This window comes from Corylus avellana, chromosome 3, assembly GCF_965113065.1.
Source record: "Corylus avellana chromosome 3, dhCorAvel1.hap1.2, whole genome shotgun sequence".
Classification (NCBI taxonomy): Eukaryota; Viridiplantae; Streptophyta; class Magnoliopsida; order Fagales; family Betulaceae; genus Corylus; species Corylus avellana.
Genome location: NC_142492.1, coordinates 5525608 through 5547864, shown reverse-complemented (window position 1 = coordinate 5547864; position 22257 = coordinate 5525608). Strand labels below are relative to the sequence as shown.

The 22257-nt window shown below is 35.1% G+C and overlaps 2 protein-coding genes across 5 annotated transcripts; both read left to right on the top strand.

Annotated features, from left to right (window-relative positions):
• The first annotated feature begins 649 nt into the window (after nucleotides 1-649).
• Nucleotides 650-7969, top strand: LOC132174876 (uncharacterized). Its single transcript, XM_059586608.2, has 8 exons — nucleotides 650-853; nucleotides 4273-4310; nucleotides 4910-4981; nucleotides 5104-5187; nucleotides 5281-5315; nucleotides 6242-6327; nucleotides 7455-7520; nucleotides 7720-7969. Exons 1-8 carry the CDS (start codon nucleotides 787-789, stop codon nucleotides 7752-7754), a joined length of 483 nt encoding a protein of 160 aa, XP_059442591.1. The 5' UTR covers nucleotides 650-786; the 3' UTR covers nucleotides 7755-7969.
• A 7962-nt stretch (nucleotides 7970-15931) lies between these two features.
• LOC132175875 (RING/U-box superfamily protein) lies at nucleotides 15932-21785 on the top strand. 4 transcript variants are annotated; one of them, XM_059587952.2, is made up of 7 exons: nucleotides 15932-16097; nucleotides 16936-16991; nucleotides 18966-19820; nucleotides 20184-20581; nucleotides 20735-20833; nucleotides 21010-21177; nucleotides 21379-21785. In XM_059587952.2, coding segments are annotated over exons 1-7 (1725 nt in total). In that variant the 5' UTR covers nucleotides 15932-16095; the 3' UTR covers nucleotides 21526-21785. The 4 variants fall into 4 exon arrangements, with proteins under 4 accessions (XP_059443935.2, XP_059443936.2, XP_059443937.2 ...); XM_059587953.2 differs by lacking the exon at nucleotides 16936-16991 and having other exon boundaries at nucleotides 16007-16097; nucleotides 18947-19820; XM_059587954.2 differs by lacking the exon at nucleotides 16936-16991 and having other exon boundaries at nucleotides 16013-16097.
• The last annotated feature ends 472 nt before the right edge of the window (nucleotides 21786-22257 follow it).

Genomic DNA, 22257 nt, shown 5'->3' with positions numbered 1-22257 from the left:
TATTTTCTTTGTGTTTAAAAGTCTCTATTACCGTTTGTTCTTGTCCGTCCTTTAGGGTTTGGACATGATTGCAGAACTTTTATAGTTTCGTGCTCTTTTCTAAACTCTTTGGTTGTATCATTTTTGACACACCATATATTACTATCTTAATTGGTGGTCAATTTTCTTGGTTTTCATGCCAAAAAATCATAGCTCTGCGTTATTTATTTGATGCATTGCATTTTTTTTTTTTTCTATTTCTATTTACCCAATTTGATACAGTGGTTTAATGCCTTTTTGTTTGAGTTGCTCAGCCCATTGTTATAATTTGTAGCTTCTTTGTTATATACTCACCAAAAATAATAATAATAATAATAATAATAGTTTCGATTATTTATCGGATGGAAAAGATAGCAAAGGTCTTTTTATTTACAAAAGTTAGCATGTGTCTCCAATTGAAAACTCTTGTTTCAATAAATGAAAAAAGAAAAAGAAAAAAGAGGCGGTGACATACTCTCTTTTTTTTTTTTTTTTTTTGGAAAGGAAAAAAGAAAACAACGAATTATTCAATTCCTTTATTCTTCAAGAAAGCGTATTCCCACTTTTATCGACAGCTTGAAATAACGGCGCGTGGACATAAAGCCAAAGTCTGATGCAAAAAGGAATAAATATCAGTGAGGCTTTCAAGTTTCAAACACACGAGTAGCAGAGAGCTCTGAGTGCCAAACCCAGCTGCAGAAACTACCCATTCTCTCTCTCTCTCTCATTGGGATTTCGTAGTTGAAATCTTCCTTCTCTGCTTCAAAGATGGGAAGAGGAAAGTTCAAGGGCAAGCCCACCGGTCACCGCAGCTTCTCTACCCACGAAGAACTCCGTAATCTCTCTCTCTCTCCCTCTCTCTCTCTCTCTCTCTCTATGCGTATACGAATATGTAGGGTTTTAGTTCCTGAACTATATCAGATCCACCAAATTTGGCTATAGCTATTGTCATTTTCTATTTTATGTTATATCTGAATTAAGGTTAATGGCACCTTTTTAATTAAGTTTGCAAAGTTACTGAGGGATTAACTTTCGTTTATAAAGATTTGTCAGTTTCATCATCTGTAAATTTGGGGAAGCTCATTAAGTGTAATAGACTTTTTTTCAAGGCTGTTGGTGGAAGTTGGTATGAGCGACGTTAATCTAGTCGAATCAGTTAAAATTTTGGTCACACTCGGTAAAAAATGGTTGGGATCATTTTATTTGGCGGATTTTGTATTAGTAACTGAGCCTTTACTTGGATGCACAATTTTTTTTTTTTTTTTCCCTAAGTAATTCAATATCTTTAGAAGCGCATAAGGGCACAACCCAAATACACAGAAAATCCTGAAGAGCCAGCCTCCAAGCTTCTAAACTGCACCTACTTCCCAACTGACCTCTCCATTTAGCCAATAACTCCATCACCCTTCATGCATGACCCACTCTATGCCAAAAAGATGGAAGATCGAAACCCATAGATCTCTAACCACTTTATAGTGGAGAAGAAGGTGATTAGTAGTCTCCATATTCTTCTTACATGTGTTGGGGAGACAAACACCATGGGAGTCAAACAAGAGTAAATTAATATACATATTAGGACACCACTCTAGCCCAAAAGCCTAAGCTAATGGGCTTGGGTACACTTATGTATATTCAGTACTCTTGTTCTTTATATTTCCTCAATGTGGGACACAACTCTCACAAGTGTATACACAACAATATGCAACACCAATCCACTATTATGACTTGTCTCTTTCTCAAGTTATCAAACATTAAGATCTTCCCTAACGCTGCCATCAACACAAATGCTCTTCCAAGAAAAAGGAGACCCAATGGGAGTGCAGAGCCTATGATAGAAGGATCTAACCTTGACCTTCCACCTTTTGGAAGGGATTCAATACATTTTATCCTCGCCACCTCGTCTCAATTTAAGGGAGTTCAAAAGATCAAAGAACAAAGTGACCAATCTTTTCCCTTGAAAGAGTATTTTGTGGACTAAGGCTCCCTTAAAGGACAGCTTTTTTTGCTTGGTTAGCAACCCTAGGAAAGATCCTTACCACAGACAATCTTAAGAAGCGGCATGTCATAGAGATCGATAGGTGCTGCTTGTGCAAAAGAAATTGGGAGTTCGTGGATGGTCTTCTTGTCTATTGTGAAGCGGTGAGTGCCTTATGGAATGCTTTCTTCTATCACTCTGGGTTTTCTTGGGTTATGCCTAGACGAGTTATGCACTTATATGCATGTTGGTGGACCGTTGGTAGCCCTTAGAGTGCTGTTGTGTGAAAGATGGTGTTGTGTTATCTTTTATGGCGTATCTGGAGGGAAATGAATGATAAGAATTTTGAAGATCGTGAGAGTACGATGGAGAAACTTAAGTCTTTTTTCTTCAATATTCTTTATATGTGGACAGCTGCTTATATTTCTTCTTTGGTCCTAAGTTTTCATCATTTTCTTAGTCTTTTTTCTTCTTTTAGCTACGTGTTTTTTCTTGTATACTTCCTATGTACTTGGGAGTGCCTTTCACTTTTAATGATATTTCAATTACTTATAAAAATAAAAAAAAAATAAAAAAAAGTGACCAATCCACCTCCCAATCATGCACAAAGTATGATAAATAAATATTTAACTGAAGGTTGTCGTTAAGGAATGCACATGATCTGCCACCAAAGCCTCTTTACAGCGGGCAACACTAAACAATTTCAGAAAAGAGGCCTTTCGAGACCGATCTCCACACCACAAATAATGCCAAAACCTTATCTTTGATCCGTCTCCCACCTCATATCTGACAAATCTAGAAAACACCTCCCACCCCCTCTTAATGTTTTTCCACACCCCTCACGCTGGAAGGCCAACAACCTCTTTGGAACATCCTCCTCCCTCATACTATAATATGTGGTTTCCACCACTGATCTCCACAACGCCTCTTTTTTCGTGGCAAAGCAACATACCCACTTCTTGAAGAGAGCTCGATTAAACTAAGTCAGATTTCTAACCCCCAAACCATCATAGCTGGAGAACAAACTTTGGACCAATTGACTAGATGAAACTTCAACTTGTCACCGACTCCACCCCACAGACAATCCTGCTGATTTTCTCAATTCGATTGGCAACTCTTACAAGTATGGGAAAAAAGGATAGATAATAAGTTGGCAAATTGGAGAGAGTGTTTTTAATTAGAGTCAGCCAACCACCCTTTGATAAAGAAAGCCTCTTCCAACCTGCCAAATGATGTTTCATTGAATGCCATCCCGCAATAAGTTTGCAAATTGAAGTCCCGAAGGAAGACCCAAATACTTCATAGGCAAAGAGGACACCCTACAACCAAGGATAGGGAGCCAAACCTCTAATGTCATCCACTACACCAATAGGGACCAACTCCAATTTAGAAAATTAATCTTCAACCTCGATACAAGTTCAAAACATAAGAGAAAACGCAAGTGATGGAAATATTCCGGATTTGTCTCACAAAAGATCAATGTATTGCCTACAAACAAGAGATGTGATATTAGGAACTTGTTTGAGCTTCTCGACCCCATCGAAAAACCTAGTAAAGCCCTTATCCACCGAGGCGGACTACATTTTACTCAAAGCCTCCATGACAACCACAAATAGCCAATGAAATTGTTATGAATAAAGTTGATTGTAAAATTGCACAATGTGGTCTCTGATTTCTGAAGATTCTCAAGAAATGGACCCATTAACAACTAAGGAAGCAACAGTGTTGCTTCTTCTGTTTAAGTTAGCTACACGGTAGAAAAATTTAGTGTTCTTATCCCCCTCTCTCAACCAAAGAGCCCTTGACTTCTACCTCCTCATTCCATTGTTTCAAATCAGACTTCAATGCTTTCAGTTTATGTGCCAAAATAAAGCTAGGGGAGCGTGGATGCATAATTTGAGCATTGGGTTAAAATAATCCAAACATTTTCAGCTGGAAAATAGAAATTATAGCGAACCACTGAATTGGTTGGGTCTGGGGGCTTTGTTTCTGAAGTGGTTTGGAATTTGTGAATGTTAATTACAGGTTTTGTAAGTACTATGCTGTAAGAGTACTTTTTAACTTCATGATTTTTCAGTTTTTGTGTTTTGATGTTGCATAATCTATCTTCTATCAAAATGTTAATTTCGACAAATTTTCAGAAGTTAGTAATAATATATATATATCTATGTGTGTGTGTGTGTGTGTAAAATAGAATTTTATGAAGTTCATTCACTAGTTGTGACATTTCCTATGGGCTCACTCTATGTGCTTTGTGTTTGTACTTCTAATGGTTGCAGTTGCTGGTAGCTCTTCTCGCCCACGAAGTTTTAAGAAGGTATTTATTGTACTTATTATACTGGCTATTGTAAGAATTGCATACTGTACATACTGATATAATTGCATTCTCTCTGGTAATGGAGTGTTCAATCATTTATTTCTCAAGAATCTACCTTAAGAATACGATAATGTATATTTGACCAATTCTAATTTCTTAAAATTATTATTGTTCTCCTTTGACCCATGCCTATAGCATGTCACAAGATTATGGACCCGTAGTGATTGGCAGTATGTGAGTTGCGTTTTTCACAATGTAATTCTGGCTTTACTTGTAAATGCGTGAGCAAAAGAAAAAGGAGTATGGGTTAATTTGTTTTTCATTGCCGTTTTGGAACATCAAACTTTTTTCTCTAGGCAGTAATACTCTGTCATGTATAAATTGAATTTTATGGTGTTTTTGTTCTTTCTATTTTTCCCTACATGTACAAAAATCATTACTCCTGATTTTAACTTGAAATGAGCTATGCTTAACACTAATATCTGGCTTCTTTTATTTTGTCATTTCTTTGTCGTTGTTTCTTTGTCTGTCTGTATGTCTGTATTTGTTGTGCTTATCAGCATTTGTAGATGAAGAATTGATTTCTTTGTTGCTGTTAGGAAGTCAAAGAGGAGGTAGAAGAAGAATCTGAAGAGGAAGTAGAAGAAGGAGAAGAAGAAGAAGAACCTGAGGTCAGTTTACTCTTTGCGCTTTAGTTTTATGCACCTAATCCTTTGTAATACATCTTGTTATATCTACATTACTTTCTGGCTTCCAACTTATTTCTTGTTGAATTGCTACCAAATTTTGGCAGAAGAGGAAAGGCACCCAGGGTCTCATTGACATTGAAAATCCCAATTTAGTAAAATCAAAGAACTTGAAGGCTAGAAATGCTGATGTAAGTTTGGCAAAGAAAAAATATTTCTTTTGTTACTGTTTCAGTAGCTTGTTTGTAGCTTAATGCATTCAGTGATCTATATCCATGTTGCAGACAGAGAAAACGACTGAACTCTCAAGGCGTGAAAGGTAAGTACATGTTCTTCTCCCTTCTTTAAATAATGGAGTCCTCTTACATTAAATGCATAAGAGCACTGTTTAATTTGTGAAACTGTTTTCGTCATTTTTCTCATTACACTGATTATGCTTCAGTTTGTCTTATTATTCTTGAAACTTTATCGAGTTTATGTTTTGCTTAACCCATCAGGGGTGAAAGCTCCTGGATTACCTGGTAACTGGTTCTTGCGGGTGGGATCAGTTACCTGTAAGAGTTTGATTAACGGTGAGGATTGTTGAACAGTATGCGTTTGCTACGTGCAATTAATCTGAGTAAAGTTCTCCTCCGTTATAAAAAAAAAAAGATTATTGATAAATCTTGAATAGAGCTGAAACTGAATGACGAAGCTTCTAAAAGTGTCTCAGCTCCCATCTATGGACATTACAAAAATTTCAACTGCAATCTGCAGGCCTTTGGTTTCTGCACCCTATGAAATGCACAAAAAAATGTAAAATGTGAATCTAAAATTAACACGGTGCTTTGGATTCTGGTGATCTCTGTGCTAAACATGTCCACAAAAACATACCATCTTGTGGAGTGGTGATCATAATAATTATGTTTTCTATTTTGAAACAATATGAACAATTCACTGCAGACTTGCATGTTCTATTTGGTATGTGATTAGGATTCAAAATATTGTTTGCTTTTGTATTTAGTTGTTTGACATATTGAATTCTCTTGAAAATGTTAAATACTGGCACAGTTGAACTCCATTTGTTGTAACTTGTAAGACATAATATTTTGTAGTTAGGGTTCTTGCATTTTCCTCTGATTTTGATTTGTAGGGGCTTGTGATTAGTTTGTTTAGAGTAATTATGTAATTCTTTTATAAGTAAGCATGTGCTTTAGGTAATGAGTTGCCACTATTATTGACTCAACTTCAATATAATTGTAACAGAGAGGAGATAGAGAAACAAAAAGCTCATGAGAGATACATGAGGCTGCAGGAACAAGGAAAAACAGAACAAGCAAGGAAAGATTTAGGTAATTCATTTGAAATTAAAATTTCTTTAGCTTTTGTCTTTTTGATGGTTAATGAATTATATAAAGTATGCTTATTGGCCAACTGACTTCACTTTAATGCGCTAGGAGTGAACTTGGCTTTATTATGTATTCTTGCACAAGAAAACATGTTTCATCTTGGCTTTTTCTTTCCTTTCTTATACGTTGTTTCACTTCTTTGGTGGTTAATTAAGTATATATTGTGCCTAGAACAAGGGCAAAAACTTTGAACAAAATGAAAAGTACTTTTCGTTTTTAGAGATTAAATAGTAGTTAGTATTCATAAATTACTTAAATGGTCATCCTGCTAATTAAGTATGTAGCAACCAGCCTGTGCTGAGTCTATTAGATGGAAATGTATGGACCATCCATGGCTCGTCATATATAGATTTTAAAAGCAATATGGTCAAGTTATGGCTAGCAGCAGTGCTAGAAATTATTAAATTATATCATGTGCTTTGCCATACAATTAGAATTTCTAGACATTTAGGATAAACTGTGCCTAGTCTGAGGGCAATGATCTTGTATCCTACTAGAGTTTATTAATAGAAGTTGACTCAAAGGTTCTTTTTCTTTTTCTTTTTTTTTTAATCCAGGGCCACCTTTGACTTTTTGCCTTTTTTCTGCTTTTGTTTCGTTTGAAAACACTTTTCTCATATTTTTTGCTTTTCAGATACACTAGAACACTTTTTTCAAAAAGTTTACCAAACAACTTTCCTTTGTGCCCTACAAACAACACTTTTCAAATGTGGACCTGACCAAAAAAATTTCAAATCAAAACACACAAAAAAAAAAAAAAAACCCTCAAAGCACTTACCAAAAATGTACATTGTTGGTTGTTCATTTGGCAAAATTTCTAAAAATGACAATTTTCATGAGCATCCCAATTCCTATGGAAAATGTCAGTACTTCCATATTTTGTCTGTGTGAAAATCACTGATGGGACACTTAAATTTAATTTTTTATTGAAAAAGTAACTATATAGAGTTAATTTCAGAACATCAATATCTTTCAAGATTTGAAATTGTTGATCGCCGAACAGGCCGTCTATGGCTCTCGTCTCAACATCTGTTCAGTATTTTGTTGTTTCACTAAAAATTGTCTTGCAGAACGCTTGGCCCTGATACGGCAACAAAGAGCAGAGGCTGCTAGGAAGCGAGATGAAGAAAAGAGTGGTATGATTCGTGTAGCCCTAACTGTCTGACTTAGCCCTCTTCTTGCTCCAAGATTCGTGATGCTTCTGCTCTGTTGTCTTCCCTACAAGGGGTGGAAGCATTACGATGGAGCAGGTTTTTCTCGTTTTGTACTCTTGTACTTCTTTCCTTCTTCACCAAGGAAATAACAGACTGATGGTAATTTATCTACTCTTGTCAGCCAAAGATCAGAAAAAAACAGAGGTGCGCAAATGAAAGATTCTGAAGAAGCAAAGCAGATGGATAGTGGTTGTTTTCTCTTATGTTTAACCTTCTGTCTTTGCAAAGTTATTAAATTTTCTTAAATACTAATGCATTTTCATTCTATATCCTGAGAATGTCAGAAAATGTGTGATAGCTCTTGTTTTGTTATCGAGGAAAATTTGGTGTTGAAGCTTATTAATCCAGTAATAGGCTGATTTTAATCTTTATAGCATCTCATTCCGTGTTCTTTTGCGCTGCAAAAATTGCTTTCATAGTGGTGATTTTTAGGTTTTTTAGTCGAGTAATACTTATTTTCACACCTATTTATCACAAACATTTACAAGACGTGTTTTAAAAAACTTTTCTTTTGTATTTTTTTTTAAGTAGCATCACTCTTTTTAGTCAACCCCCCACCCCTCCCCACCGGGGGGGCACAAACCAAAGGAAAGAGAACAAGGGAAGGGTATTTTTCACCTAACCTAATGCTTATAGCAGTTGCAATCCCTCACAAGATTGGTTGAACTTGTTAATAGCAACTCTGAGCTTTCCTTTGATTTAAACAAATATTGAAGAGAGAATCTATGCTGATAATTGGAGATGGTATTCGTTGATTTTTATTTTTTTTTATTTTTGGATGAATAATTTAAAATATTTGGATGAATGTATTCGTTGATCCTTCCTGTAAACAGATAGATAGATATATAGAGAAGGAAAGTCCTTAGAGTCTTGATGAAGTTGTGGGTGGCGGTAGCCTCCAAAACCGACAAACCCACCACATTGCTTTATTTGGTTCAGATCAAAAGAACCTGATTCCACCCAATTGTTCAAGCAAATCACAAGCTGAATAACGAGATTCCTTGGCAATTAGGCTTGTTCATGTCAGTTGGGCGGCAGGATGCTCAAACAAAAAGAAAAAGCCTTTGAATTTTTCTTTTCTTTTCTTTTCTTTTCTGTCTAAGCAAACAGCAGGGAAAAATGGAGGCGGCAAATTAATATAACCATTTGTGCCAAATGAATGACGCAGACGCCTTTGAAATTATTCTGTGGATTGTAAGTTGGCCAACCTAAACAGTATGTGATCATTTTGTTGACAGATTTGTTCAGAAGAAACGACAGGAGAGGAAGATTCCTGAAAATGTATATACATCGGCAACGTTTTTCTCTTGGCCAAAAAAGTTATTTTCATAATCATTTTACTTTAAATATTTAGAAAACCAGAAATAAAATAAAAAAGCTTTGTTTGACCTCAAATGGTCAAATTAAAAAAAATTGACTGGGAAAATTAAAAAAATAAAAAATAAAAAATTAAGCTCGTGCTATATATCTCTGAGCCAACCATTTTTCACCAATGAGAGAAAGAGAGAGAACATGAAACGTGTAGGGCCACCTCAATCATGTGTTTTGCGGCTATGATGGAGAGGACCCACATGAATACGTTGTAATTGAATGAAAAGAATATACTTTAGAATTTATACCCTTTTTTTTTTTTTCTTTTTTTCTTTTTTTAACTCTCTTGTACGATTGGTTAATTGCATAAAAAGAATATATATATATATATATATCTTCTCTCTTAAAGAGCAAAAGTGTGTAACCCAAAACTGACTGAAGGCATCCGAATGTCTTTGCCAAAAAATTGACAGCTTGGGAAGGAGAGTCTAAAGGTGGAGGATGACATAGCCACAGACCAAAATCTTTTGGTCAACAACAGGCAAAGGGGTTCTTGATTTGTGATTTGTGAACCAAAAATGCTATTTTATTGGGTTGACATAGCAATGTTTATAAGATCTTGTGTGAATACTGCCAAATTAATCTAGTAGAATGAAAATAAGATAAAAGTGCAGTACATAACATTACTTTTTGTGAATATAAGGACATGAAGTTTGTGATTAAATAAATAACTTTGAAGTTTACCATTAATGGTGGTGGTTCAGTGGCCTCAAAAAAAATCTCCAAGTGATTGGGTATATATTAGGGTAAAGGTTCGACTCTCAAAATGGAAATCATCAATCTTATTAATATTAGCCGCGTTAGGTCCCACTAAGGTTTTGATGGGACTCGATTAGGCTATAGTTTAGTCGAACTTAAATGAGCGCTTGCGGTTCCTACGGTCTAGGTCCTTATTGTACAGCTCCCAATAGGTAGGTGATACGATGGTCACACCCAGATAGAATAGCTATTGTTAGTATTTTTGGCTTGTCTTTTAGAATAGGATAATTTTTTTTTTTTAAAAAAAAATAATAATAATAAAACTAAACTTTGAAGTTTGAAAGGGCTTTGTAAATTATTTTTTTTGTTTCTTCATCCATGAGCTTCTGTTATGCTATGTGGCATAATTGGATAGGGACCTAAACATCTAAGACATCCTTCTTCAAGTCCATCTTGATTAGTATAATTGACCTTACCAAGGAATTGAAATGTCGAAACTTGAGGAATGGTTACTTTATGGTAATGAGATGACAAGATCAAAATTGCTGTTTCAGTGCTTTGAATTTGTTTAGTTATATACTTTTTCTCTCAACCCAAATTAAAATATTAAATTAAATACTAGCTTCCATTATTTTTAATTTAATGCAAAATGCCACGGCCATAATCTCTTAACATTGATGAGGTTGAAATGTTAAGAGACATATATAAGAAACTTTTATTGACATGTCAACACAAGAGGATGAGGGGGGTTTGACCTAGTGACTTCCGCTTCATTAGGCGTAGTCTCAGTCGATTGAGCTACCTCTTTGAGACGACATAAGAAACTTATAGGCATGCTATCTATGACATCACTACAATATTTGTTTTTGTATGTAAAAATAATTTTATTTCTTCAAAATGTTAATTAAATGTAAACTCTAGATATTGCATGTGGGTTTTTGTTCATATCAACTTTATATTTTTATATATTTAGTTTAAAGTGCATGTTATTTAGCCGACAATAAATAAATAAATAATGATGAAGTTATGGAAGGGAGTGGCATTAAATCCTCAAACAAGTTGTTTGTACATTAAAACGATAAACAAATGAGAAAAGACTCGTCCCCAAGGGATAGCTCAATCGGCAGTGGACCAGGCCTCATGAAGCGGAGGTTACTAGTAGAATCCCCCCTCCTTTTTCTCTTGTGTGAACATATCAAAAAAAAAAAAAAGTGATAAAAGGCCCACACAAATATCGTTTTTTAAAGATATTGACTTGGAGTTGGAGGAAGTAATTTGATTTGAGAATTTCAATTAAACAAACTTATTGGATAGATGTAGTTAAATCATTTGAATTGTCCCGTGCTTAGCCAAATAACCAAAAATAACTAGTAGTTGGCTTAACTAAAACTAATTAATAGTATCCTAATCTCTTTATAAATAATTTGTTCCAAGCATATAAAAAAATAATAATAATAATTAAAAAAGAGAAAGTTTGGGCATGTTGAGGGCTACCTTAATTAAAATATTGATGAATGGAAAGTAAAAAACCTAGTGATCAAGAAGTATTAAAGAGTGATTATTTTCAATTATCTTGGACAAATAATTTATTTTCAGTTATTTTCAAAAAATAAGCAAATGACAAAGAGAATACACATCTAGTTTGGAGATATTGGCTTAGAGGAATTGAAGTAATTGTTAATTTGGGATACTCAATTAGGCAAACTATTTTAAACAGAGATAGCCAAGTTTCTTTAATTTTTTTCTTCTTAGTTAAATAAACTAAAATGCAAACTAATTACTTAATTAAAAAATGAAGCAACTTTTTAGTACAAATTATGTATCAAATAGGTTTTATGGGGGTGGTAATCAAAACTGAAAATAACCGAGCTGCATGTAGTATTTCTATGCACTTATCAAACTAATAATATGAAGGGATTTTTTATTTTTTTAATAAAAAAAAAAACTAATAATATGATGGAAATTTAATACAAATTTTATCAGATTAAAAGATAATTGGTCCTGAGGAGACATCTAATGGAATATTAATGAGATTGATTAATGAACACAAATAACTATAATTAATCTCCCCTCTCTGCTAGGGTTTCATCTCTAGCAGAGAGCGTCGTTTTCTCCCCCTCCGGCCCTCCTCCCCTTTCCCTCTTTTGCCTCCCCCCTCCCCTTCCATTCCATTGCCATTTTTCTTTTAGCGAGCTAGCCTATTTACCTGATGCCCTTAGCTTTTTGGGCGATTTTTCCTTTCCCTTCCTCTCTGACTCTTCCCCCTCCTTTGGTCCCTTTTTTTGCTCTAGGCTTTTGGATCGGCCGTTCTTTGCCCGACCTACTGTCCTTGTCGAACCCACGTCACTCGCCCCTCCGCTTGTCCTCTTCGGCTCCATCTGGGTTCTTCGCGTTCCAGCCATTTTCCCATGGCAACCTTCCTCCCCGATGTGGTTTCTGTTTTGGGTTTCTTGTTTCTTTGTTTTATTTTCTTGTATTCTCTCCTTTTGTTTTTTTTTTTTGGTAGAGTTTGTGTTTATTTTTTTTTTGTTTTTGCTTTTGTTGTTTCTGTTTGTTTAGGTACTCTTTGTGGATGATGCTCATGGGGTTTCACTCAAACTTCCCCCTTCGTTTGAATGCGCCGCCGATCTCTTCTGCGCTTGCTCCGCCGCCTACCGTCTTCTACTTGGCCTTTTTCTCGCGCCCCCACCGCGATGAGCTTCCAACGCCCCCTTCCGTTTTCGGTTTCCGGTGAGCGTGCGATCAGCTCTTCTTTCTGGCTACTGTCATCCTCTTAGTGTGCTTTTTTTTGTTGGTTATTTCCCTGTAATTTTGTCTACCTTTCCTTTTTTTGTTATTTTTGTCTTGTTTTGTTTCCTTGTATCGGTTTTGTTTTTGTTTGTAATAATGCTCGGTCCTCTCTCTTGATCTGCCTGCCTGATGCCCTTCGGGGTAGTTGATTTGGTCCAGACCTTTGGGTTGTAGATGTGAACGTTATCTTGGCTTTTGGGTCGAGGATAATGAGTTTTGGCTTGGGGTTCTTTGCCCTCAATGCAGAGGAATAAGAGCTACCTATGCATTGGTTTGAGTCTGTTTAGCGCAGATCTACTGTTTAGTTTGAAAATTAGTCATAAGTTAGCGGATTTAGTTTGAGTCTGAAATGTAATACGTCATCTTTAACGCTTGTAACCTCGTAATTTTGGCTATGGTTGCTTCAGAGCTTTGCTCTGTGTTGTTTGAGCTTTATACTCATTTATCAATGAATGAGATTGAACTGTTTCAAAAAAAAAAAAATATATATATATATATATATATATATATATATATATATATATATATATATATATATATATAATTAATGAGGTTAACTATGGATTAGGATTTCCTATAATTTCAAATAAATTGTAAATTCTAAAATTGTAGAATTCAGTCTATTCCTTGCATGGAGTGGCTTGAAAAATGCTACCTTTTAAAAAGTGGCATGTTATCGATTAGAATTTGAATATATTTTCATCGGGTTCTTTTAATAGGGATCATTTTCCAAGTCGTTTAATACAAGGAACAACTTGAATTTTGTAATTTAAAAATCTACATTTTCTTTAAAATTGTAGGGGATCCTGATTCGTTAACTATAGTATACCCAAGAATAATCCTTTCTGATAGTGGGACTCCAAGCCCGAGAGGGAAACAACGAGCCCCATCTAGCGAGCGATACTGCAAGCGGCCCGTGCTCAATCATGCCCTTGAGAAGCCCATTGACTTGATACCCGTTAATTCCATGAAAGTTGGTTTGCTTCTTTAACATGAAAGGCATGTAGAGCCTGTCATAGCCATCTTACAACCTTACCTCAATCACTTATCCTATTCTCAGTAGTAGAATATTATATAACACCACACTTCTATACATGCACCATACCTTACCTCAATACAACAATAGCAAGTAACATTTGATTCAACACTATGACCTTGTCAGAGACGTATCACAAAAGAAGGCAAGACACGTCATGTGATGTGATTCATTAGGGTTAGTGACCAAACACCACGCCGCACTACCTAATAGAGCCAACAAGGAAACACCTGACAAAGCTCATGCAGAGAAATGAGAGCCCATGATGTCAAGAAAGAGAGTTATTGAAGGTACGAGAACTATACCAATCATTTTATCACCAAACAACAATCTTCTAAGTTTTACCATTATTCCTTTCAAAAAGAGATCACTGACATAATTATCGAAGTGTTCTTCCATGAGCCAGCCTCGACAGAGTTACTCGTGTCTGTTTCTTTTTGATGTAGCAGAAAACTAAGGTAACTAATCAAAGAGCAGCGTCTTTGATTCTACAAGGAGAAGCGTATTCATCTTCTACCCAAAAGATAAAACAAGCCTGCATGCTAAAAGAAAGATAAAACTCCGCAAAGTATTTGAGAAAAAATTCTCTCATTTGATAATGATTAAATGAATGAGTTTTACATTATAAGCTAGCCTAATTACGGAAGAGAAATACTCATAGAAAGAGTAAACCTAATCCTAGTAGAAATAATAAACATAATCCCAACAAGGAAAGAAACATAATTAAATCTAATCTAATCCTAATAAGGAAAGGAAATAAAGTCTTAATAAAATAAAATATTCTACAAATAAAATCATAATTAAATAAATAAAATTCTAATACGGGTTTGTGATAATCTTTTCTTTTGTACTTTTATTGTCTCAAAACAGGTAAAATTCTAATAAAGCGAAGCTACTCAAATATTATTTTTGATATTTTTTTATTTTCATTTTTACTGAAACATAAGTAAATATCGTCCAAGCTGGCTAGGAGTATGATGTGTGATCACACAACAAAAGTCCAAGCTGAAGATTTAGGCAATTAGAAACCTCTTGGACCATCACAATGTAAAATTGAAATAAATACTTAAAAAGGGTGAGGTTATTTCACAACCTAAGTCATATTAATGTAATTAGAAAAAAAGAAAAAAGAAAAAAAAAAGAGTCATATTAATGTGATAAATTTATTTCTAAAAAAATAACCCTTTCGTCAATGCCTGAATTACTCCCTCGTCATAGGAAATGACCAAATTATCCGATTGTCACAAGTCATCAAATCCTAAAGACGAACACTTTTTTTTTTTGGGAATTATTGGTCATTCCATAATTTTCGATGGCATATGCTTTGTACATGTTATAGTATTCATCATGTCTAATTTAATCCGAAGGAGATACCGAAATCTAAACTGTAATTTAGCTACAAATTTTTTTTAATTAAAAAAAAGGGAAAAAAATACACTTTATCCTTCAAAGTATGATTATTGTGGCATTTTTACTTCAAGTTTAAAAAGTAATACTCAAACCCTACAAACAAACTGACTGAGATACTTAGCACCCTCGGTATTTTTTTTTTTTTTTTTTTTTTATCTTAAAATGACTAGTCAATTTGGAGCTTTCTTAAAATTTCTTATAAAATACAATTTTCACATAATAATTAGACAATGTGAGATTTAACATCTATGACTATCTTTATAAGTTATCTAGTCTATGACATCTTCCCAATATGGAACAAGAGTGTTATAAACTCTATCATCTTAAACTCCTGACGTCCTCGTTAGGGCTATGTCATGCAGTGCTCTAGTATAGTAGTACCACATGACCTATTGTAGCTCTGATATCATTTATAATGGCCCAGGAAAAAATGCTAATCATATCTGTGCTATCACCCTAAAATGACTAGTCAATTTAGAGCTTCTCTAAAATTCCTTATAAAACTCAGTTTCACCTAATAACTAAAGCAATGATAAATCACTCACTAAGTGGGTTACTCATCATCTTCCTAATATGGGACCAAGGTGTTACGTTCATAATAAAATATACGAGTAATGTTACATACCATATAAACATCACACAAATATCTCATAAAACTGAGGTGACAAGGTTTAGTACCTAATATATGTAACAAGGACTGATCTAATGATTACCAAAAACAAAAAAATTACTATATTAGCTTTATCTATAACTATCTTATAATATTACGTGATAATCTCAACCAACCTTTAATTTTATATTTTCTTTTAAACAATAACCAAACTAAAAATTGTTAAAACTGCCACGTCAACCCATCTTCTATCGTGTATAGTGGGGTGTAATGCAGCCTTCCCTTTTCCCAACTGGACTAGGAAATTAAGAAAAGATAAGGAAATAAAAAAAAAAAGAAATAAAAAAGAGGGTGTTATAATGACCGAACCCAACCCAATGTCTCCGCCTGGTAGAAGCACTATAAAACACAAACCGCTTCTGTCCGTGAAGATTACCTCTCCCCCTCTCTCTCTCTCTCTCTCTCTCTCTCTGAGATCAACCGTTTCTCTCTCTCGGAAAGCGTTCCTCTTTCTTCCCTTCTCTCTCTCTGAAGAATCTTTCTCTCTTCGAGATCGCCGATCGCCCTCTCTGCGCGATTGCATGTGAGTTTTCTATCCTGAGATGCGGTAATCTGTCTTTAAATTTCAATTTGATCGATGGTAAAATAAATAACGGTAAAATCTTTTTGTTTTCTTTTTTTCTTTGAATTTTATTTGATGGGTTTCATTGTCCCCATGTTTGGTTTCCTGGGAAAGTGGGGAAAGAAGAATAGAAGCGAAGGAAATTTGTTTTGGGGATATTGTGATAAATATTCTTCTGGGTATCCAAGTATTCGATGAAAATTGTATCAATATGTTATTTTCTTTTGTGTTTTTTGTAATTTCAACATGATCGTTGACAAAATAACGTTACAAATTTTTAATCTGTATATATATTTTTTTTCAATTTTAAATAATGGGTTTCGTTATCCTCATGTTTGGTTAGCTGGAAAACTGGGGAAAGAATAAGAAAGTAAATGAAATTTATTTGAAAATTTTGATTATTCTATTCTGGGTATCCAAGAATTTGGTAAAAATCTTATCAAGATTGCATTCTCTTATGTTTTGTATTTTTTTTTTTAAAATTTCAAAATTACTAAAAAATTAACGGTAAAATAGGTTATAATTTTTTTTTTTTTTTAAATAACGGGTTTCATTGTCCTCGTGTTTTGTTACCTGGAAAACTGGGGAAAGAAGAAGTGAAAGAATTTTGTTTGGATATTGTGATTAGTTTTCTTCTGAGTATCCAGGAATTCGGTAAAAATCGTATCAATATGTCATATTCTGTTATGTTTTCGTAATTTTTTAAATTTCAACATGGTCGTTAGCGAAATAACGTAATTTTTTTTTTTTTTTTTTTCAAAAACAAAAAAAATTAAGCTATGGCTTTCATTATCCTCAGGTTACGTAACCTGGAAACTAGGGAAAGAAGAAGAGAAGTGAAGGAAATTTTTGAATGTAGGTAAATTTTCTTCTGGGTATCCAAAAAATTGATAAAAATCGCATAAAAATTTATTTTTTCGAGCTTATATTTCTAGCAACAAAGCGAGTTACTCTTGTTTTTCCCTTTTAGGCGAAAATCTGTTGTGGGTAAAACAATCAGGTTGACGGTGGTTGAATACAAATACAAGTTTTTGAGTTGTTGTAACCTGAAAAATTGCAAAACCCTTTGCTTTGTGTAACATGATCATAGGAAGAAAGTGTGTGGTCATTTAGTCCTTGTTTAATGCTTATTGGGTTGAGGATAAAGTAAAGGATATTTAGGATCTGTTTAAGAGTTGCTTTGGTGGTTGGTGACAGCATAAGGGTTTCATATGTTACTTGATGAACTGAATCATTTACTTCTTGTTCTTTTGAGTTTTGAGAGGTAGATAGGTCTTTTTTTTTTTTTTTTTTTGATAAATAAGTGATTATATTAAAGGAAAAAATTAAAGCTATATAAGAACATCGCTACCACAAACTAAACATCATGCAAAGCTCCCTGTTGGGAAAGAGACTAAAACATTGCAAAGAGTACCTTCACCAGCTCATAGACCATAATATAGACTAAGATTGAAAAACCTTAAATGAAATACATCATGATCTTTGAAGCTATCTATTTTCTTGTGTAAGCTTGAGACCCCAAACACAAGACATAATCTCGTGAGACACAGTACAAGTATTTCTAATTCTATTGTGAAAGGTTCCCGAGTTTTTTTTGTCCAAATTATATAGATAGTTGCAAACATGGTTTTCATGCTTAAAAGGGACTTATCTCTGAAGAGATGGATCATCCAACAAATAGCGTACTCCCAACTTCTGTAAAGCCCATTGAAGATTACACTCATCTCTGGAGAAATGCCATATTCTCTTGTAGAAAAGGACAGGAGAAGATGTGATTGAGATTTCCAGTATCTTGCCCATAAAAGACCACAACTTTTTGGAATGATGCCATATGAATGCGGCTTGTTTTCAGTATTAATAGCTTACCAAAGAACCATACAGTTTTATACCAGTTTACAATAAGGATTTGAGAATGAATGCTTTCCTAAACTCTCCACAGAATATCTGCCATTGAAGTCCTCTACCCATTGCAATCTATCACATCTCACCATATTAGGCTTGAAATAATCTGGAGTAGCAGCATTGTTTTGTTTTTTGTCCATTGAACTACGGGCTATTTCCACTCAAAACTCATGTACTAAAGCAAAATAGGAGCTGCTGTAATTGGGATATAAAGAGAGCAGGGTCTCTATAGATGCGTCTCATATTGATCAGGAGGTCTCTGGCCTTATTCATATGGAAGTAATGTCTTGTTTAAATTGGAGTTAGATGTTGCAGTGGGATTATTATACCATTGTAGACTCATGGGCTGTAGAACTTTGTGTGTGTGTATGTCAATGCCGCCTTTTCTTTTTTTTCCTCCTTTCTTGGGTTCTCTAACTAGAATCTTTTCATTCCAATTTTAGGATGTTCCTTTAGGAACTTTGCAAACCTTGTGTGAATATTTTTACTTTTTTCTGTGACCGTCAAATAAAATCCTGAAACAATATGGAGCTAAAATAGGAATAGTACATAGTAGTAGCCTCGTATATTACTTCCTTGTACTATTTCTTTGGTGTAGAAGTTGGGATGCTCCACAGGAAGCTATTGTTGAAGACTGTTTTCTAAATGTGTGAGGAAATTTAGATTGTCATGTTACATTTTCTTCTAGCTTTAAATGTAACACGAGCTGAAGGTTTATTTTATTTTATGTCTTTTTTAGATTCCTTTTGTCTGGTCATATAGTTGTAGAGTCAATCTTGACAAGTTAAATAACTGCATATGCACTTTTTTGTTCTAATGGTGAATTGGTATGTAGTTAGCAATAATTATAGTCATTGTTATTGTTGTTATTATGGTTCAGTATTCCCAACCTGATTGATTTTTCTCAGTATTGTGTCTTGAAAGCAGGCATCAGTATGGGGCAAAGAAATATGCTATTCACTAATCCAATGATTGGTTTTGAATCGGATCAACATGGACAGAATTATCTCCGTCCCGAGCCTTGCATCCTTGTGGGCTCCAATGCAAACTTTGCACAACCAAATATCCGTACTATGGTGTCAGCTTCTGGGAACACAGCTAATCTTGACGTCCAGTATGCAGTAGAGCCCTGTGACAATGGCATGATCTATGGGATGACACACTACAATGGCATTCAACATCATCATAATATTGATTTAGGTGTTGCACCTTCATCGAACTTTTATTATTCTTACATGACACCTTCATCTGGTAGTGGGGCATTACCTGCTCCCCGAAGTCATGGGGCCTCTGGTCAGTTGACATCTTCCAGCCATTATGGAGTCATTGGAGTTTCTACAGATGTGCATGGAAGGAACAGCCACTTTATGGATGATGTCAGGGGTCCATGCAAGAGAAAACATGCTGAAGGAATTGCTGGTTGTTTTCAACATAATGACGCGTCATCAAGCTCTAGTTCTTCGGTTGCACCCTTGAATACAAGGCATCCTGATGGGGTTGCAGTAATGGATGCTGCTTCTTTTGATCTGTCTCAGTACAGAGGGGTTGGTACTCCATCAAGCATGGAAGTAGGACCCCAAAATAGTTTGAGGAACAGAGCTGGTGCTACTGTGATGGATTCTCTTATGGTGCATGACCATAATCATTTGATTCAAGCAAATTATATGGGTCAGCCTTTTCAGCCAGCTGGTACTCTCTGGTTGGACCAACAGTTGGGCAGTAATTCTGTTGATGGAGGTACATCATCCTGGAACCAGGCTCCTGCAATGCCTTATGTGCATGGTGAATTACTCTTTCCTTAATCCATTTCTCCTTAGTAGAACTCCATTTGTACCAATCTACTAATTTTATGCCAGAAAAGTGATATTTCTCTATGGTCTACTGCAAATTATCTTTAGGTTTACATGATGGAATTAGCAAAAAGTTTGTGGATTTTGTTTTGTTCTGTATCTTTTATCTGTTTTTAGAATGTGAAAACAGTTGCACCTCTTTCATATTAATTGAAGCTTATTCTTATAACCATCGCTATTTCTATTCAAAGCCACTCTTATAGTCTGTTTTCTGAGAAGATGATCTCTGTTGTGACAAATGTAGCCTAAATTACCTTGACATTTTGTACTAATGAGTCTCTTACATTCCTTAAAGGGAGCAATGCCAATGGAGGTTCTATGGAGAGTCGGAGCATGGGTGTGCAGAGATATCATGAGACAGCTAGTAACAGAAGTCCCCCTAATTTCCAGCATCCTCCTCCCATCAACCACCAGCACCACAATCTTCATCATCCAGGCCCGCTAACGCATGGAGTGAGAGGCCAGAATATTAACTTTCAACCCCAAGTAGCTGCAGCTTCATATAGAGTTTCTACAAATCCTTCACGCAGCAGTCTGAATCCTGTTCAGAACAGTTTGGAGATGGGTCATAGGCATCCCGGATCTGTTCCTCCAACTGGGCTTCGGATATACCGTCATCACAGGGGGGGGTTCATGCCTGAAGCAACTCTTAGACATCGCAACCTGCCACACTTGAGAGTTCTGCAGGCTGATGTATTTTCTCTTCTATTATGTCATTTTCTGTCGTTCTTTTTCTTTAAATAAGTGATGGTATTTTATTGGAATGAGGTATATGGCACATATTAGTTACTATTCATGTTATTTGTTATTGCAAATTGGCTGAACTCTTTGGGTTAATATGTGTAGGAAACTGCAATACTAGATATGCCAGAATTTTATCAAGTGGGGAATTTGATGGACCATCACAGAGACATGCGATTGGATATTGAGGATATGTCTTATGAGGTAATAAGCTGAGGACATTTAATGACATAGCAGGAGTTGCATAGTGCTTGATAGATTAAAATTAAGGGGAACAAAAAAAAAAAAACAAAAAAAAAGATAACCTCTCTGATTTTATTTTGTACAAATTTTGTAGACCTCTATAAAACCTTTTGACTTCAAATTTTTAATTTTCTCAGGAGCTTCTTGCATTGGGGGAACAGATTGGTAGTGTAAGCACCGGGTTGTCGGAGGAAACTGTCACGAGCCAATTAAAGACAAAATCCTATTTATCATCTGCCACTGTTATCAATCTTGAGGAAGCAGCTTCTGTGGATCAGGAAGCTGATTCTTGCATTATATGCCAGGTACTTCAAAAGAAATAACTATTTAGTGATTGGAACCCCATTTTTGAATAACTGGAAGTGATTCATAATGTACCCCAGCTTTATCACATTCAATTCAAAAATACTTCTGAATAGTGGATTGGTTTTTCTACTTTGATCATTCAGAATCCATTTTTCTCTTTAACGTCTGTTTTTATTTTTTGGGGGGGGTAAATTTTTCAGGATGAATATAAGAACCAAGAGAAGATTGGAATTCTTGATTGTGGACATGATTATCATGCGGATTGCTTAAAGAAGTGGCTGGTCCTGAAGAATGTCTGCCCCATCTGCAAATCCGAAGCACTGACCACAGGAGGGAAGGATGTATAGGAATGAATGGGTTGACAGTTGGAAATTCAAATGAAAAACTCTTCCATTTGTCTTTCCAAAGAGCTAATTATCATAACAAGTTGATATTTTGTATATGTACTTAGCGTATATGACTAACAGTTTGGACTCATTTATTTGTTGGCCTCTGGAACATGAGTCCTGTGTCTAGACAAAAAAAAAAAAAAAACTGTACAGACTTTCTCATGATGCTCCTCCGTATGCTCTATTCTATCATATTCTTGTTCTTTCATGTATTGATACACTGGTGCATTCTCAGCTAATGACTTTTCAAAACGATAAATTCATTATTTTTGTTCATTAAATTGATTTTAGCTTTTTTAGCCTGTCTTTCTCGTGCACACAGATATTATGTTTGTATGTATACACGTGACATGAACCCAAAGGGTTGGTCCAAGTGGTATGAATTTTGTGTTAGTCTATGAGGTCTAAGGTTTGAACCTCTTTAGATGCAAACAATTTTCTAGGGTAGCCCTCCGGTGAAGCTAGAGTATTACCTGATCCGTATGGAGTAGGTGTTTACATGGGTTTGAGGTTTATCTAAGGTTTACGGGTGGGTGCACGAAGTGGTTCTGTTTTACGAGTTCCTCGCTATCAAAAAAAAAAAAAAAAAATCTTGATACACTTATGTTTGCTTAGAAATTGGTCTATAAACTCTATTTCACCTTTTCTATTATACTGCTTTTATGTTTGCTTAGAAATTGGTGTATAAAC

Coding starts and splice junctions, on each gene's coding strand:
- LOC132175875 (XM_059587952.2), top strand. Junction 16,992..18,965: donor AGTGAAGGAAATTTTTGAAT/GTAGGTAAATTT, acceptor TCTTGAAAGCAG/GCATCAGTATGGGGCAAAGA. Junction 20,834..21,009: donor TTGAGGATATGTCTTATGAG/GTAATAAGCTGA, acceptor TAATTTTCTCAG/GAGCTTCTTGCATTGGGGGA.
- LOC132174876 (XM_059586608.2), top strand. CDS start 787: ATGGGAAGAGGAAAGTTCAAGGGCAAGCCCACCGGTCACCGCAGCTTC. Junction 854..4,272: donor CTCTACCCACGAAGAACTCC/GTAATCTCTCTC, acceptor TAATGGTTGCAG/TTGCTGGTAGCTCTTCTCGC. Junction 6,328..7,454: donor ACAAGCAAGGAAAGATTTAG/GTAATTCATTTG, acceptor ATTGTCTTGCAG/AACGCTTGGCCCTGATACGG.